Genomic DNA, 17,814 nt, shown 5'->3' with positions numbered 1-17,814 from the left:
GTCTGTATGGCATATGGTGTTGGCACTTTAGAAAAGACTTAATGGATTTTTCAGCTTTTGTTCCTGTTTCGGTTTTGCATCATCTTTTTTCAATGTGAGTTGAACAAGTATATGGTAGTGCATAGTAGAATTGGATGGCCTTTTTTAAAGTGGAACTCAAGCTTAGCTCATAGATGAAGAATTCCCTGTCTTCCAGGGTGGAAGTGGGTTGCTAGAAACTGGCCTCTTGCTAGTCTGATACCAGAAGAGTTAGTAGTGATTGAGTTGTTGACTTAATAGCAATTGGGGTATATGACATCAGTGTTAGTTTTGGTGGTTTTTGGACATTTGTTAAATTCTCTGTAAAGACCAAATCCTAATTGCTAAGTCAATTTATCTTTCCCAAGGAATTTTCTATAGTTTTTAATATCTCTGTGTATAGCTTGTGTGACTTAAGACTGAATCTGTTGATTAGTATGACAGTATTTGGATGTTACAGATAGTAGAGAAAATATCTTGCCTCAGAACTCTCCCAGGAGGCCAAAAAAATCAAACACATTTCCTTTTCTAGCTGCTTCTTAGGCTAATTTAATTCCATCAGCTAAAGGATGGTAAAGACTGAAGTCTTGCTTGACTCAAGGAGGCAGATCCCTTTTGTACATGCATATGTCTGCTGGTCTTTCAGCCTTTCTTTGGTAGAACTTGCGTGGCTGTTCGTTTAGAGCAACAGTATGGTAAACTTAAGTATGAAGGACTACTGAGAACATAATACATCTGAAGTACATTCATTTCCCTCATGTTGTTATGTTAACATCATGATTACTTTGTTATTACAGATATGCAAGTCTCTATTTCTGCTGTGCTATTGAAGATCAGGACAATGAACTAATAACACTGGAAATAATTCATCGCTATGTAGAACTTCTTGACAAGTATTTTGGCAGTGTGAGTTAGTAATTTCTTTTTAATTTTTATAGATTCACAGTCTCTTTACATTATGTCATTTTGGTTTATGTCCACAGCACTTTTAAGAAGGATGATCAACTAGTTGTTGCAAAACTGTGTCTAACATTTTATATTGCTTACTCAGCCTAACAAAACTGATAGTTGCCTGTATAACTGTTAAAATACAAAATTAAATTATTAATTTTGGAGAACTGTTGTTAATCTGATGTTAATTTCCTGTTTTGTAGTAGTGTCACTTGAGGTCAGATGAAATCTTGTCCTTAGCTTTCTGCTTAGGCACCCACCTTTCTTCTCCCTGGTGCTGCTCTAGGGTGTGAGCAGCTCTTATATCTGCTTCTGAAGAAGGCAGCTGGTCATGAACTAGCAGGAGGAGGAAGGAAAGAAAAGACAGACATCTGCTCCCTCAAATAGCAAACACAAACTACTGTAGTAATATATGTTAGCACTCTTCTAAAAAAACTGCTGCTTATCCTTCTGCCTTCATAGTCCTGACTAAGAAATCAACAGGATGAATAAGAAATTAAATGTTATTGTATTTTTAAATTTTTCTGTGAGACTGTGTGATCTGCTTTTGAATAGCGCAGGCAAGAAGAGAACTTTTATTAGGCATACTCCTTTGCCTCATGAAGAACCATGTCAGACTGTCAGTTGTGAATTGAACCCTATTTAACAATGAAAATGCTTTTCAGGAGGGTTGCTATAACTGTTTTTAACTCAAGCAATAAAAAAGTTTTTATTTTTTTTTCTCAAAGGACTGTTGTGGTGGTGATGTTGTGTTTGGGTTTTTTTGTTTAGTTTTTTTTGGTTTTGTGATGTTGTTTTGGTGTTTTGTGTGTTTGTTTTGTGTGGTGGTGGTTTTTTTTTTGCTTGCCCCACTGCTTAAAATGTTAGAGCCTCAGTCTAAGATCTAGAAGTTGGCTGTAGCTGTGAATGAGTTTTGTGAGAGAATGTATCTCAATAGATAGTATCCTCTCATTTTGGAGTAACACTTGATGTTCTTTTTAGGTATGTGAACTTGATATCATCTTCAATTTTGAAAAAGCCTATTTCATTCTGGATGAGTTCCTTTTAGGAGGGGAAGTTCAGGAGACTTCCAAGAAAAATGTTCTCAAAGCCATTGAACAGGCAGATCTCTTACAGGAGGTAAGCAAATTAAACTTTTCTGGCCAAAGAACCAGCATGGTAGACTGTGACTAGAAAAAGCTTCTGTTTCTCTAAGCTTGGAGAAGGTGCTTTTTAGCATGCTTAGCATGTAGTTTCTAGTTAGTTGTCCTAGTTGTGTAATATGACGTTATCTGCTCTTGTAATTAGTTTGGCATGTGTATACTGTAATGTACTGTGATTTTTCATTTTGCTAGAAATGCAAGTGGCTGTTTTATGTGTAAACCTAGATAACTATAGTTCATGCTGCTTTAACTTAGTGTTGTTCTTATGTCTTTCATCTTTATATTAATCAGCCATTAGTTTTTTTTCATACCTGATGCATGTTCACTTCTTTACTGTTTCATTGCTGAAATCCAGAAGCTAGACTCTCTTCTTTGAGACTCATTCAGGTATAGTTCTAATTCTAAAGACCTGCCTTTATGCTATAGGTTGCTTACTCTGGCACATTTCTGTCTTTTAAGTTGACAAAGCACTAATAGTAGTGCCACAAAAACATACAGAATGAAATATGAAAATGTTTGATTTTTACTTTGCATGGTTTTGTTGTTCATTGCTAACTTTGAAGACAGATTGCATCTCTACCATTCTTCTTGGAAAAACGTTTTGTGGGAAGGGGTTCAATGGTATAGAAAAACATGTCATTTCCCCATGTTTCTCCATCCTGTGCTGGTTGTTTGGTGTTGTTTGTGTGGTTTTTTGTTTGTTTGTTTTGTTTTTTACTTAATTGCATAGTCTTGAGGTCATTGTTAAGGTCCTTGAATGTCTAAATGGTAGTCACAAAATTCTGTTATGCTGAGGGAATCAGTCTTGTTTGCTGGTCAGTGGAACAAATGATTTAACAGGGATGAACCACCTTAATTTTTTTTAAATATACTGAGGTTCACTGGTAAGAGTCTTAACCAGAAGTCCTGTTGCAGTTTACAAAGAGGGAGGAAAAAGAATTTTTTCTCTTAATCTTTTGCTTTTCTTAATACGAAAACAGAAGTAACAGATTAGTTATCCATTCTAGTCTGTCTCCTGCAAATGCGTGTTTAATTCTACATAAAATAGAATTACTGTGTTTGTTCTCATTCCCACTAGTTTTGAATTTTATTTTCACCATTTTCTTCGGGCTCTTCTAAAGCGAAAATGTATTCTACCTCTAGGAATTAGTTACTGATTTTTCTATCCAAACAAGTAGCATTCTCTTTTTACACTTAGTATCATTTCAAATTAAAAATTTTACTGGAAAGGAAGTATTGCTTTTTCAATGTGGGACTTTTCCCTCGCCCTGATAGCTTTACTCTGACTACCCTTCCTTTCCTCATCTCTGAGATTTTCTGTTCTGTCAAAGATTATTAAACTGGAATGTAACTGTTTATCACAGCACCACTGTAGTCTGTTTGATTTTTGTTTTTTATTCTTAGTTATATGGTTGTTGATCAAGTATAAAACTACTTCATATCTGCTTTTTACTTTATAAAACTCATAGAAGTCTGAGTTCATATTTAAATTTAGCTTCCGAAAAAGTTGGGCTCTTTCTGCATAAGTTTTTGTGTGAACTGCTACTATGTGCATGCTGAGTTTGATAAAGAGGGTTGTTAAAATAAGTTGGTCACAACTGGAGACTTTTTGCTACTTTTAGTTGATTTCTGCTTCCCAGAATACTTCATACTTCATTCCAGTAGCTTTGGTTTGATTCCAAATGCAAACCATTTGTAGCAGGATTGTTGTGTGTTTGTATTTGACCATGTCAGATTCTAATTATGTGTAACAAAAGGACTTTTATTTGGCCCTGAATAGTGATATGGCCTAATTTAAAAATTATTAATCAGTGTTGAATATGCAACATTATTAAATAGTAACGCTACATTAATGTATTAGGCACCTTAAATATTAAAAGCCGTACAGAATACAAAGGAAAATCATTACAAATACATTAAGTGGCTATTTGTGTGATGTTAAAAGAAAATATGTAGAGACATAAATTGCTGAGTAGTGAATTAGTTCTTGATAGCCTTGCCTACTTGTATTTTCTGTGGCAATTTTCCAGGACATACTTCTGTTTCTGAGCACCTACTTCAGTTGTCATTAAGTTCTTGGTGCTGTGCAGCTGAGTTACTAACTACTACAGTTCCTGTGCCTGAAACATACTAACTTTTAAAGCCTTTTTCACCTTCACTTTCTTGTTAGCTCTTCAATGATGTGCTCAGTTCCAATATTCATTCCCTACCCACCCCCATTTATTACCATCTGATAATTTATCAATGGTCAGTTGTTAAGACTGGCTGTGTTATCCATATGAATGGTGGTAAAAACTAATTATTCCATGTTTCCATTCTTTGTTGTAAACCTATTGCTAGGCTCTTGCAGTCTAGTCTTGGGTAGTATCTACTAGTCCTTCCTCATGAAAAATAAGACATGTTATCAATTAACCTTATTTCCTTCACTATTTCAAGCCCTCTCATCATCCTATATCCAGAAGGGTGCTTAAGTTGTTAATGTCAGCTGACTTGTGCTAGATGCTTAGCGTTTTTATGTAGATGAAAGCTTTTCATTTTAGAATGAACATCTTTGGAAAAGAATTTGGTGAATTTCCTACATATGCCATGAGAGTTTTCTTCTTGGAGATGAAATGTGCTAATTGGGAACTGCAGGTTTGAAGGTGTGCTTAATAGTGGAGAGAAGGTATTAGGTTGTCCTTGAGATATGACAAAATAAAGGAATGTTAGCATTTGCAATGAGAAAAGAAAATCCCTGGTGCTTAAGCCTGGAGTGGGTAGGAGTATAAGATTTTTGTCTGGTTTAGGAAGAAGCCTTTGTAAGCACCTGTTTCTTACAAGTCTGCTGAGAAACTTACCATAATTACTGCAATTAATTCAGTCTTCACTTAATGTTAGCTCTTAAATATAGAGTACTGAAATAGACTGGCTTCCTAAGCCAGCGGTGACATTATTTGTCTCAACTATACCTGTATTCCTCTCAATGTGAAATAAGAATGAATAATGAAATCTTTATTATAATGGACATCTGACTGCCTTGATTACAGTCTGTTCTTCATCCGTAACTTTTGGCTCAGTTTCAGATAGTCAGCTTGCTTGACCAGTGTAAGACTGCAGTTCTTGATTTTAGACACAGATAATGATCTGTAATTACATTTTTAGAAAATATATATGGACAGCTATGATAATTACCATGAATGAGAAAAGGATATGTTATTTCATTGTTGAAGGATTAGGAAATAGATACAAATCCCTCCACCTCATAGAAGAAACAGTAACTTGTGGTACTGTTTTGGTACATGACACTTTTGTAAAATAAAATGTTGAATTGCTTGTTCTTAAAGACTGGCATAATTTATCACGAAACCTATTATTCAAAAACAAGATAAAAGTATATTGGGCCTAAGTGAAGAGATCAGTTGCTCTTGTGTGTGTTTTCCCACATCAGTTGAATAGAAGGTTATTATTTTTGAATGAAGTAGGCCATGTGTAAGTGCTTGACTACAGTGGTGCTCTGTAGCATTGTGTATATAATATGCTTCACTTTGGAAGAATTCATTTGCACCTGTCTTAGGAAAGTTTACTTATTTGTTGTTCAGTTATGATATGAGTTATAAAAACTACATTGATTTTTAAATTCGGAGTTCACAGGATGGAGACCAAGGCGATACTGAAGTTATGAAGTGTTTGATTATGTGGAAATGTGCAAGTATCTATTTCCAAACATGTCAGTTAAACTTCTGAGCCTTGTCATGCTAGCATCTGTTCTTTGTGTATGCTTTGTGTTCTTGTTTAGAAAAATGCAGTTCAGTGTCCTATGTTCTTTGTGAAGTTTCTTGCTTTTCTGGATGTGTCATGATGTTTAGGATTTATCGTAGTTTTGCAGGCTGTGATTTCTAAATGCTTTAGAGACCCAGTTGTCTTTCCAGAAACATGTTGTCAGATCTCAATCTATCTTCATCTTTATGAACTGAAAATGATAAAAAGCAGTCTACTTTCCACCTGAGCAGCTTTTGTGCAGACCTTTAAAATACCATTTTAGTAAATCTGTCACCATAATATTCTCCTTTTTTCCCTGAGTGTTTTATCTAGTGTGTATGCATGTAAGATGGGAGTAATCTTACTCTGTTGGAGAAATCAAAATACTTATTAGAAGTTCTTAAGAATAGACCAGTTGTGAGGAAGGAGTATTTCATGTAAGTATTAAGTGTGCATTCAGTCAGTTTTGGAAATTGAAAGATTAGGAAGTTTCAATTATAAGTAAGAAAAATTAGTGTAAGTGAAGCCCTTGCTGTCAGTACCTTCTCTGATGTGACTTCCAATAGTAATCAACAACAGCCACCTTGCAAAACTGCCTGTGAAGTTGATCATTCATTGCTATAAGCAATCCTTGTAGAACTGTTGAGGGTATATTAACAGTACACTGAACTCCTCATAGACCATAATTCTATTAAGAGTATATTTATTATCTGTACACTGAACTGATTTTTTTCTCCAGAGATACTCGTCTGTTGCCATCTGTAGAAGTACTGCATCAGGGCAATACTGTGAAAACTTTAGCACTGCTGCACTTGCCATAGCTGTTGTCAGGCGCTTAGTTTCATGACTTAGTTTCATGCTTTCGGTCAATAAACACAGTAAATTCAGTGAACAACTGCAGAGGACTGCTTGACAGTAAGGAGTATCTTATCTTCAGAATTAGGTGCTCTTCCTGAATGAGCACATTAATCTGCATTTTAATGGAACATGTTCTATGAATCTGGCAGAATGCTGAAAAGAGCAATGTTGACGTCTGAACCTTGAGATAGTGTGGAGAAAAGTCCATTTTTACTGTGGTGCCTGAGAATTGTCTGAGATGTGTCATGTTGCAGTGCTACTACCTTTTCCTAAAATCCTCACTACCTGTGAAGATCAGAGCAGTAGGTGTAAAAAATATGAATGCCTCCAGGAGGCATCCCGTTGTGTTTGGTTTTTAGATTCTCATTTCTTTGTCATCTTATCTGTATGTTGTACAGATGTCAGGTCCATTGCTGTTATGGGTTTTGGGGCTTTTATTTATTATTTTTAAGAGAGAAACTGTTTTTTGTTGCCAAGCTGTCTAGCAACAGTAGAAGTTGTGGTGATGGATATCAAGATGCATGAAAAGTGTGTATATGTATTTTAAATCTTTATCTAAAAACTTGATTTTAAAAAGGCAAAAAGTCTGAGAAGACGTAATCATCACAGTTCTGTGAGAAATCTAAGTATGTTTGATTAACAGATGGATTAAAGCATTACTACCTGAAAATGACTGGCTTATCACATACAGCTCAGCAAGTAACAATGACTTAATAGTAAATATTGTTACATAGCTCTTGACTTAATGTCTAAAATACTCCAGGGATGGTAGGTAGATAAGTGGAATGAAACAATTATTTTCCTTTGTGAAACAAATCATGCTTTAATATCAGTGTTAGTAATAAGACTGTGTAATAAGTAATAAGACTGTCACCAAATTTTATATATATGTATGTAAATTGGGTAGCATCCTATTCTATTACACTTTCAATCTATTATAATGATGAATAAATGATCTTAAGTTCTCTTAAAAAAAACACCCTTTGAATTAATATTTGTTCAAGCACAGGTGAAGCTTTCTGAACAATTCTCTAGCACTTATTCTTTTAAGGTACTAATATCCTTTATCTTGTTAAGACGTGAAAAATAAGCTTACAAGGTTCTTTTAATCCATCTGCTTGGAGTTTTTGAATGGAGTTTTTTTTACTCATGCATTTCTGTTGTTTGCTTTTTTAACACTGGACTTTTGGTGGGACCTAATAAAATTGTGTTAACCTAAATAATAATAGCTGAAACACATTACTTTTGTATATGGTTTTGAATATTTTGTAACTTTTGTTTTAAATGTAAATAAGGTGTAAATAATGGGCTGAGTGTTCAGCGTGTTTTGTTTTGTTTTTTCTTCAATTAAGTAGTTGGTATTACATTTTCACTGCTGCTTGATTTTGTGTTTGTAGAGCCAGAACGAAGACTGGGGAGGTTTGTCTGAGGATATCTTATGATTAAGAGCAATCTAAGGCATTAGCCCTTTTGACCCCCATCTAAATGATTGGTAAATACCAAGTTAACCGTTTTGGTGGCATGGATTAAATGGGTGCTATGGAAAGACTGCTGCACGTCTAATTAAGTCCTTGCAAGGGTAAACAGAAAATGGGTGATGGGCTTAACTTTCTGCAACACTTGCATGATGGTCTTTGAAGAGTGCTTTGAGTGATCCCTGTTATTTTCCTTTTTTTGTACTAACTGCATCAACTTGAAGTGTCTGACTTCTACTGGCTTTCTTTGGTGCTGATAATTAAGTGGGATAATGCAAGTTAGAGAAATGGATACCAAAACTAATAACTAAACAGATGTTTGGCTTTGTTTACTTACAATCAATCTCTGTAATTGTGTATTTACTGGAAAATGAGCTGTTTACATCTGCTGTGCAAAGAAAATGGGCCCTAAAAAGACTGGGTGCTGCTGCAATTGACTGTATATCAAGTGCCGGATGCTGCATGACAGAACAAAGCTTATTTGCATATATAGTGCATTGCAACATATTTTTGTCCAAAGCCTAAGTGGAATACGTTGTGGCAGTCCTACTAATAAAGGTAAGATTTTATTTTACATAAGGCAAGTTTAAAACACACATCAAAATGATTTGCTGGAGAAAACTTAATTAGTTTGCTGCTTATTTGATATCTTTATAAACAAGTAGTTCAGTAAACAAATTGGCTTTTGTAATGTGGAACTGTAGTAATACATCTAACTTCGTATGTAGTTTTGTAAGTATCAAGATTCAGTCTCCAGACAAAAGAAAATTATTATAATAGGCAAAAATATTTTTAACTTGTTCAAAAGTCAAGGTCACTGTTGGTGTGTGGGTAGTTTTACGATTTGGAAGTTACCTAGCATATGATACAGGTGTTGATCTTTGGGGAGTGGGGACTAGCTAATAACCTGCTTATGCATTAGACCTGTAGAGTTAGGTCAACCAATGAGTCTTTTGTTCAAAACAGAATATGCCCAAACTCAAAGAAGAAATTCTAAAACTGTAAGAAAATCTGAATGCTCAAGTTTGATTTTTTCCATTTTTTTCCCCGATGTTTATTGCTTTTTCTCTCCATGATAAGAAGTTCATGTATGAAGGAGTGTGATTCTCGTGCAGTTAGTATTAATACTGTGACTGTAGAAGCTTCCTTGTGATTAAAAGCTTTAAAAAGTATTTATATTGTATGGGGACCTATGGTAAGCGTAGAGCTTTTACTTAGGGAGTCTTAATCTTTTTTTATTGTCTTAGATGGCTACAAAGGCCAGTTCTGGAATATGCAATCTCAGCCTTAGAGAATTCTGTGTGACTCCAGTTTACTTGTCTACAGTATGTCCCTGATTAATTTTATGTATGAGCACAGTTTTAGTTAAGAAATGTGCTTTGTCCCCATTAATTTAAACAGTGGGATTATCAGATTCGCTGAGATGCTTCTTCCTGCCTGGTACTGTTCCCTGGAAGGAGTGAAGGAATTGTTGCTGTGTATAAAGCTTAATTTACATAGTTGTCATGACTCCACAGAATATGGAGAAATGGGGATGGCATCTGCTAGAGTGAGTGGAGAGGGACAGATAGATGGTTGCACGTAATAAGAGATAGGGATGGTTTGCCTGCCAGAAAGAACTGCAGCTTGTATATAGGAATGAAGATCATCTGAGGTTAAGAAGGTTGTCTTTGGGCAAGGGGAGGAGTTTGACTCATTATAGGTTTTGTGCTCGGATTAGCCCAATATTTAGCTAATAGGTTGAACAACTTCAAATTACTTAATCTGTGTTACTCTGTCAAGCATAAACAAGCAGTAAATGAGTAGAATTTGGGTTTTTTTGAGGGCTGTTTCAGAGAGATTTGCTTGTAAATTAGGATGTTGAGTTCTACGTGTGCTGTATGGCAAGTGTAATAAGCCACATATTTAGAAGTAGTCCATTTCTGTTGCCACCTTTGTGGTGGCACTTCTCTTGATCCACTTGCCCTGTAATTGTGGGTCCTAGCTTGTTAGCTGAAACCTAAGAATGTGTAGGGAAGCATGAGGGAAGGGCCAGGAGGAGGAAAGCAGTGGCATTGAAAAGGAAAGTAAAAGGCAGTTGCTTTTGATGGCAGCCAGGACTTTTGCTAAAACTAATAGTGAAACTTAAGTTACTTTTTTTTTTTTTAACAATTCTCAGTGTATCTAAGTGTTCTAATAAGCCAGTGTTTCCCATGTCTCTTGTTTTAACTCATGCCTGCTGTGAGCCCCCAAATCAGCTAGCACAGTTAGGTAAGTTATAATTTACCTGTCTTTATGCTTCACTCCTGCTGTTGTCTGGAGTCAAAGTGTGGCAAAGAGCTTCAGCAGCGCTATTGACTTATGCAGGCAGTTTTCAGTTGTCCTTTCCCTCACTGGCAGTTCTACGATGATTTCAGATCCATTTAAGCTAATCCCATTTAAATTGCTCATTTATGAAAACATATAGTCAGCAGCTTTTCTGTGTTTACAACTTGGCCCTGCAAGCATTTGTCCAAGCAACTTATAAGGCGGCAAAGTGCTGCAGGAACAGGAAGGAAGGGGAATGTTTAAATGCCATTGCCATGGAAGCTGAATGATATTGGACGTGACATGGCTTGTTACAGCAGTATATTCTGGTCATCCCTTCAAAGATACAGCCCTGCAGTTTAAAAAAACAGTTGCCTTAAGCAAAGGGGAATAAGTAATGCAAACCTGTAGCTGCAGTGCAGTGCTGGAAGAAAATGGAAGAAAACATTAATGAATCCTTATGTTCATAGTTTGACAAACTGCCAAATGTACAGAGACTGTGGGATTATCTGGTAGACAGCTTAGTGATTTTTGTAGTAATTTTGGCTCTAGCTTCTCAATACAAAGTATTCAGCAGCAATATTTGCTTAAAGCATTTGTGTTTCTGTGGTGGGGAAGTGGACCCTCCAGTGGATGCTTAAAAAAATCCTTACCCTTAAAGATTAGCATGTTGATTCTTCGTAGCTTACTGTGTAGCAAATGATTGACAGGTGTAAAGCATTGCCTCCAAGAGCGATTATCACCTCTGATCCAGCAGATCAGAATAGCAACTAAGAAGCAGGAAGCACCCACTGTTATCCAGTTACAGTACATGAAGTTTCCACTGATGTTTTTTACTTCTGCTTTTGAGATGGTGGCAGGCAGGCCGCTGCTGATCTTATGTCATACTCTTCTGTTCTGGTCTGTTGAGGCAATGTTTTAGAACTGAAGTGTGTGCATATGCTAGGATGTATTGCTGAGTGATGAGTATTGATGCTTTTTCAGACTCTAGTTGAGTATTGTGTTGACTAATTTGCACTAATCCTGAAGATTATTTTTTTTTGTCCTGTCAGTATAGGAAGTTGCAGACAAGATCTTGACTTGAACTCGGCATTGATATAGGATCATTTTGTTTTTGAACAACATCATAGTTAATATTTGTCCTTGAACATATTCAAGACCTCATGGATGTTTCTAGGTTCTCTGAGAAAACACTTTGCTCTCCTTTGAAAGTAGAATTTTCCCAATAACCATGTAGTGTGAGTTTCCAAATACTAGCTAACTGAAGATTAGGAAACAGATGCTCTACTGTTTTGAAATCCCTGAAAATGCAAGTGAACAGCAGCAATTACCTAAAGTAGCCTTTCATTAAAAATATTTTCTAATAAGGATTCAGAAGTAGAGTGTAAAAGTAATTGCTTCTGAAGCATTGCTTAAAGAAGTGCTTGTTTAATATTAATCTTTTACTACCATAAAAACATCATGTTTCTAAACAGAAACCCTCATCCTTCCTATCTCTTTTTCCCATAGTGTGTTTCTGTAGAACTGTTCCCAAACTGCTGTGCACTCCATGGTCCTGCATCTTGTCAGTTGTTCTAGCTTGGGGTTTTAGATGCTGAAGGGAAAAAAAAAGCCACACCTTTATCAAAAGGCAGCAGTTGTAATTTTTGCCTGTAGTATAACATGGCTTACCTCTGCAGGCTTTGTGCTGGTTTTGATTGGAAAGCAGTTAAAAGCCTAAGCAAACTTTGCCTGAAAAAAGAACATGTGCCAAGTATTCATGAAGTCTGTGTCACTGTGTGATGTTGTCAGTAAAACGGCAGAACTGCGAAACACTGAACTTGAGTCAGTTTGGTATAGGCATAAATAATTTATTGTTTCTCTCTTGCCTGAGGAAAATGTTTTTTTTTTTCTTGTCCACTGCAGACATAAAATATCTTAAATTGCAGCAAGAAAATAATTTCAAAGTAGGTGTTAGGCAGATTTTCCAGTAGTGATGATAATGAAGCATTTAAGTAGATTGCCTGGGGGGCATTAAAAACTTTCCATCACTGGATGCCTCTACCAGATTAAGTATCCCTCAGGAATATTACAGGTTTGCTGATTGGGGGACTGGATTAGATGAAGTCCTTTCTAATTTTAGTTTGTTTATGATTTTTAATTAGTTTGGGTCATGAAAAAGTTGGCTGAGAAAAATGTCAGTTGGGTTGGGCTAGCTAAATGGTTCTCTAGCTAAATAGTTCTGACTCAAATCAACTCTACAATTTTTCTAATTTTAAAATCTCTAATGACTCAGGCTGAAAATTTCAGAGAGTATTATTAGCTTTTTAAAATGAGTTGTAAACACAGATGTCAGTTTGAAGAAGATGGATTCTAGTAACTTTAAAACGTTACGGAATCCCAATGTGCAGCTTCTGTTGTAGAGCTATGTAGAGCTAGTTTTGCTTTGGCAAAACTAGGATCTAAGACATGTTAAAGTCAGATAAACAATTTACATCCGAATTTATTAAATAAGTGGGGTTTTTTTCAGATTTCATTTCATTTTTAGCTTGCCGTTATGTTGTGTTGCAAGGATACCATTGCTTCTTCCTTAGCTGCTAGATCAACTCATTTATAAACTCATTAGATCCAGATAGCTGGCTATTTAAGGATACGCTTCACAGGCTCAGCTATCATTGTCTGCTGTCTGCTGAGTCCCACACAAGGAAGGCAAGGGAGTTTAGATCCTGATTGTAGAAGTTGTCATCTATCCTTTACCCCAAATTATCTTTTCTGGTATTCTGACTGGCAGCCTAACTGCTCTGGAGACAATGTGGCAGGGAACACAGAGAAAAAAAAAATCATAGCTGCAGCTTGTGAGACACTGTAGTTCTGTGATGGCAAGTAATTAGTCGAAACTTTTTCTTTTCTGTTGTTTGTCAGACTGCCCACAATGCCACATTTTCAGTGTGTGGTGCTCTTGGACATCTTCAGTGGGGTACAGAAATCTCACTGAAACTGCAGTGTTTTCCATCTTTACAATATTGCTGTGTTAAGACATCATATCTTGGTTTCTGTTGTCTTCCATTTAATCTTTAAATTGGCCTCTACAATCCCAGTTTATGGCTAGTCTAGTTGCAGTTGGTGTTTACATGTCTGTAAGCTAAAAAACTGCCAGGAGCAAAATAACCACTTTGTTTCTGTTGTTATCTGACAATATTTCTTGTGTTATCAGTAGATAATAAGTTTAAGTCAAGTTGAGACATGAAGTCCATAACAGTAATTTGAGTCAATCACTTAATTTTGTGTACCAGGATTTTCACAAAGGCAACGAATTCCTCAAGTTGTAAATCACTGAAAATATTAACAGGGTGGGGAATACCCAGGAGTACAGGAGAGAGTAGAGGTTTGGAAAGTATGGAAAGGTAACAAGTGGATAAATATGAAATGAACGTTCCATGTTCTTATTAGTTTGTACCAGTTGTGTAAAAGGGACCATGGTCATCACTTCCAGGTCAAAAAAAATGTGTGCAGCCTGGGATAATCTTTGAACACAGCAACAGTGAATGGTAATCAGTTTCATAAGAGTGCTAGAAAATGAACTGTTCTCATCCTAATTTCTGCCCAGAGAGCTATTGTAAAATTAAGGAGAAATCTGTTAGATCTGACAAGCATTTTGATGAAGACATCAGCTTTGGCTCCAGGTTTCCAATGGGGAAATGCTGGGGATGCAAGGTTTTTTTTTTTCCACGAGGAGGAGGAGAATCACAGTCACATGTGTGCATGTATGTTCCAGGTGAAAACTGAAAACATTAAATGTAAAAATTAGATATTTGAGACTTACAATATGTCTTTCAGTTGTCTTCATGAATCTATATCATGCCAGCAAAGTAAAGCACAAGTTTTCCACAAGTACCTCTCTGGGAATTTTTTGTCTGTGGAGGCTCCAGCAGTTCCACAGTTAATATTTTCTTTTGTCAAAGCTCCTACTTATTGGGGCTAGTGCTGTATCCATCACGCAATTCCTTTTCCAGTTAGGAATATGCCTCAGCATTTTCTTTTCATGTAGGCTGACACTTGACTTAAGCAATAGAGGTTTTAAGAGTTAAAATTCACGTTTGTAATTATCTGTTATATACCAGATTCTTTTGAGTTCTACCAAACGTCACAGTGGACCTCACACAACTTATTTGCAACTATCACTGAGCTATATGTGCTGTTATTTTGAGAACTACTGGATTTGTAGTTTGCTTATTCAGAATAATTTTAAATACCATAGAATAATGTTCAGATTACTGACACTGAAAAGCAGTATAAATCCCATAAAGCTTCTAGGATATTTTTGTTGTGCTTTTTTGTAATTGGAGATTGGAATTTTAAATATACGAACTCGAACATGTGAATAAACTGAGATGGCACAGAAGAAATCTTTAGGTTTAGAAGTCATGGGAACTTTCTCAGTTATATTTTGTGATTCTTGTAAGACTACTGTAATTTTGGGGCATGGGATACTTAAATAGATTGAAGATTTTAATTGATACATTGTGAAAGATTGTAACTGATACAGAGTTGTGTTTTGTGCCTTTTTTTTTTTTTTTTTTTTGTTGGTGTGGTGTTTCGTGTGGTTTCTTTTTGTGGTGGTGTGGGTTTTTATTTTCTCCCTCTTTTTCCCTCCCAGAAGATGTGTAGTGGACATACGTGTGGCTGATGCTCCTAAATTGCTATTACTCCATTAAGAATGTCCTCATCTGTCTTCAGGGAACTGAATTAAAAAAAAATAGTATTTCTTGCTTTCTAATGTGTCTTTCAACAAATTGTATGCCAACAGTCATGCTAATAATATTATAAGAGTATTAAGTTGAGTGGCATAATTGAAAAGCAAAGAAAACTTGGCCTGCTGTGAGAGGTGTCTTGGATACCTACCATTTTTTTAGACAGGCACCCTTTGATAGATAATTTTTGTCTCAATGCCAGGGCTGTACTACCCTGGCCTGGTACTGCTCACAACAATGTTCTAGAGGCCTGTTACCGGTGTATGTTTATCAGAGCAGATGTGGTTGGTGGTGTCCCAAGTTCACTTAGCCCAATCCCCTGTTTGACAGCAGCCAATAGTTGATGTCAGCTGAAGAGGCTAGAATGGAGCAAATGGATAGGGTGGTCCATCTCTCAAACAATATCTCAGCTTCAAACACGTTTTGGCTGAGAGGAAACTGAGCTTACATAATACAGTTATAGTCATGTGAAGTTGTCCTGTATGTTGTTGGACCCAGTGTGCAAGTATAGGGGGGGTAAAACAAAACAATGATTCTCCCTCCCCCAAAGTCTAGAGTAGTCAAAAATACAAAATCATATTTCTGTATCAATATCCTTTTTTATGTCAGAGATACAATAGTTAATCTTTTTGTTTTCTTGCATATATGTCCACCTTTCTGTTATATATAAGAATATGTACATTTCTTTTGTAGCCACGTCATGAATACTTTAATGTCCCTGTGTATTAAATGGCTTCATTCATCATGCATGCAGAATTTCAGAGGAGATAGACCTGTGACTTACTCATGACAGAACATTATCATCATCTTGGTGAATCCAGTCATCTTCAATCTAATAGAATACCACAGCCATTCTCTGCTGTTGTACTTTCCTCTTACCCCTCTGTTTTACAGTGTTGTCTCTACACGTCTCATTTCAGCAAAACTTGTGCTTGTTGGCATATGGTATAACTTTTTTATTATGTGTAAGCTTAAGTCTTATGCTTAAGTTCTGTAGAAATTTCTGAGCTAAACATCTATATACTGCAAAACCTGTACTGTAACACTACTTGACCTGTGTTTATCTTTTAAATAATTTATAGTGGTATTTAAACATACACTTAAAACCTGTAGATGAAGTTATTTACAGAAAAAATAAGGAAGGAGCAGTAGTATGTGAAATGTGTATACACATAAGTATTAAATGATGTTACACACAATTCTACAGAGACCTTGCATCTTAATTAGAGATGTGCATACCAGTATCCTTTTCTGAGACTGGCACCACAATGTCACTTTCCTTATAAAGAGGAGGAGTGCAGAATTGATTAAGGCAAAGAGAATGACTTATGTGAAACTGAAGTTACAGCATTTGTATTTAAATGTTCAAAACGCTCTTGTGAGTAGTTGAACAATTGCTGCTACTGAAGAAGAGAGCAAGTTCATTGCTTTACAAATTATTAGGGGTGGAAAGATTTTTTTTTTTAAGTCCATTAACATCATACTTGAAATATGTCTCCTTCAATTGGCATTTCCAGTTTTAAGTGCAGACTACTTTATACATCAGAGAACTGCCATGAGGATGAATATGATGAGTGCCATTCATTTAAAAGGTGTGGGCAGAGTGAGAGGGCATGTATTACATTATCTGTTTGCCTAGTAGAATAATTTGTAACCTAAAATCAATGCTTTTTTTGAAAATTATTTAAATGTAATTAGAAAGGATGTGGTTACTGAGATTAACCACAAACAGCTAGTTCTGTGTACACTATATATGTGGTAATGCACTACCTTTCAAATGTTAAACTGACATAAAAATGGGAGATTTAGGGGATTAGAGAAAAGATTTGGATTGGATTTGCAGCATTCTGAAATCTTAGAAAACAAGATCATAGGAGTGGTTTTCTGTTTCCAAGTTTGCCTTTTTTTTCTGTAAGACATTAACAATGTGTTCAAATGTCTGGTTAACGCTGCTTTAGCCTGCATTATTTCATGCCTGTTGGCTTAAAATGCTGTGCATTGAGCTGTAATGAGATGCTGTTTTTCTTGTTATCTGTATACAGCTGCTTGCTTCTAAATGACTAGGTAATGAATTAGCTTTCCTGGCATGTTTGAAATAAAGTATTGCATGCACTTTTGTCTCATGTGAATGACTTTTTTTCCTCATCTGTGTTCTGATATATTTCAAATTTGCATATTTGCCTTGGGTGATGCTGAGCTGCAGGTAGTGTATAATACTGCAGAATGTTTTCCATAACAATTGGATAAAGTGTTTGACACTTCCTGAAACAAATAATGTGAACAAAACATGATATCATTCATTCTATTTGTTTCTTAAAAGTCAGAGTTGATGAAATTATTCCTTTAGCAAAACACATTAGCCTTTAGGTGCTCTGTTTTTGAGTTTGTATTTTTGATGTACACATAAGAGGGCATGTCTGCCTCAAGGTTACTGCTGTACTATTAAAAAATTAAAATCTTACAGAGTTTTACTGGGGAGGTATCTGTGGAGAAGTAGCCAATGTCCTTGAGATACATTGCTTTAAATCATAGTTAACCAATGACCTTGATTTACTGGAATAAATCTAATCGTATTTAAGTATATGCCTGCTGAAAATTATCTATGACTTTGAATTG

At 35.9% G+C, this 17,814-nt stretch overlaps 1 protein-coding gene across 4 annotated transcripts in view; it reads left to right on the top strand.

Moving 5' to 3' along the window:
* The window catches only part of AP1S2 (adaptor related protein complex 1 subunit sigma 2), a 30,437-nt gene that overhangs the window by 8,823 nt on the left and 3,800 nt on the right, over window positions 1-17,814 (top strand). Inside the window, exons 3-6 of one of the 4 annotated variants that reach the window (XR_014183800.1) lie at window positions 816-924; window positions 1,951-2,088; window positions 8,105-8,199; window positions 15,892-17,310. Coding sequence is in view for 2 of the 4 variants with exons in the window: in XM_082049832.1 (XP_081905958.1) it covers window positions 816-924; window positions 1,951-2,088; window positions 15,892-15,927 (283 nt within the window). In the remaining 2 variants the exon portion in view is untranslated. Of the gene's footprint in view, window positions 1-815; window positions 925-1,950; window positions 2,089-8,104; window positions 8,200-15,891; window positions 17,311-17,814 lie in introns of those variants that run through there. The other 3 variants (XR_014183799.1, XM_082049832.1, XM_082049831.1) reach the window with 3 other exon arrangements.

Source organism: Streptopelia decaocto (assembly GCF_964273445.1).
Source record: "Streptopelia decaocto genome assembly, chromosome: 1".
Taxonomy (NCBI): Eukaryota; Metazoa; Chordata; class Aves; order Columbiformes; family Columbidae; genus Streptopelia; species Streptopelia decaocto.
Note: the sequence above shows the minus strand (reverse complement) of the source record. Positions and strands in the feature narration are given on the sequence as shown.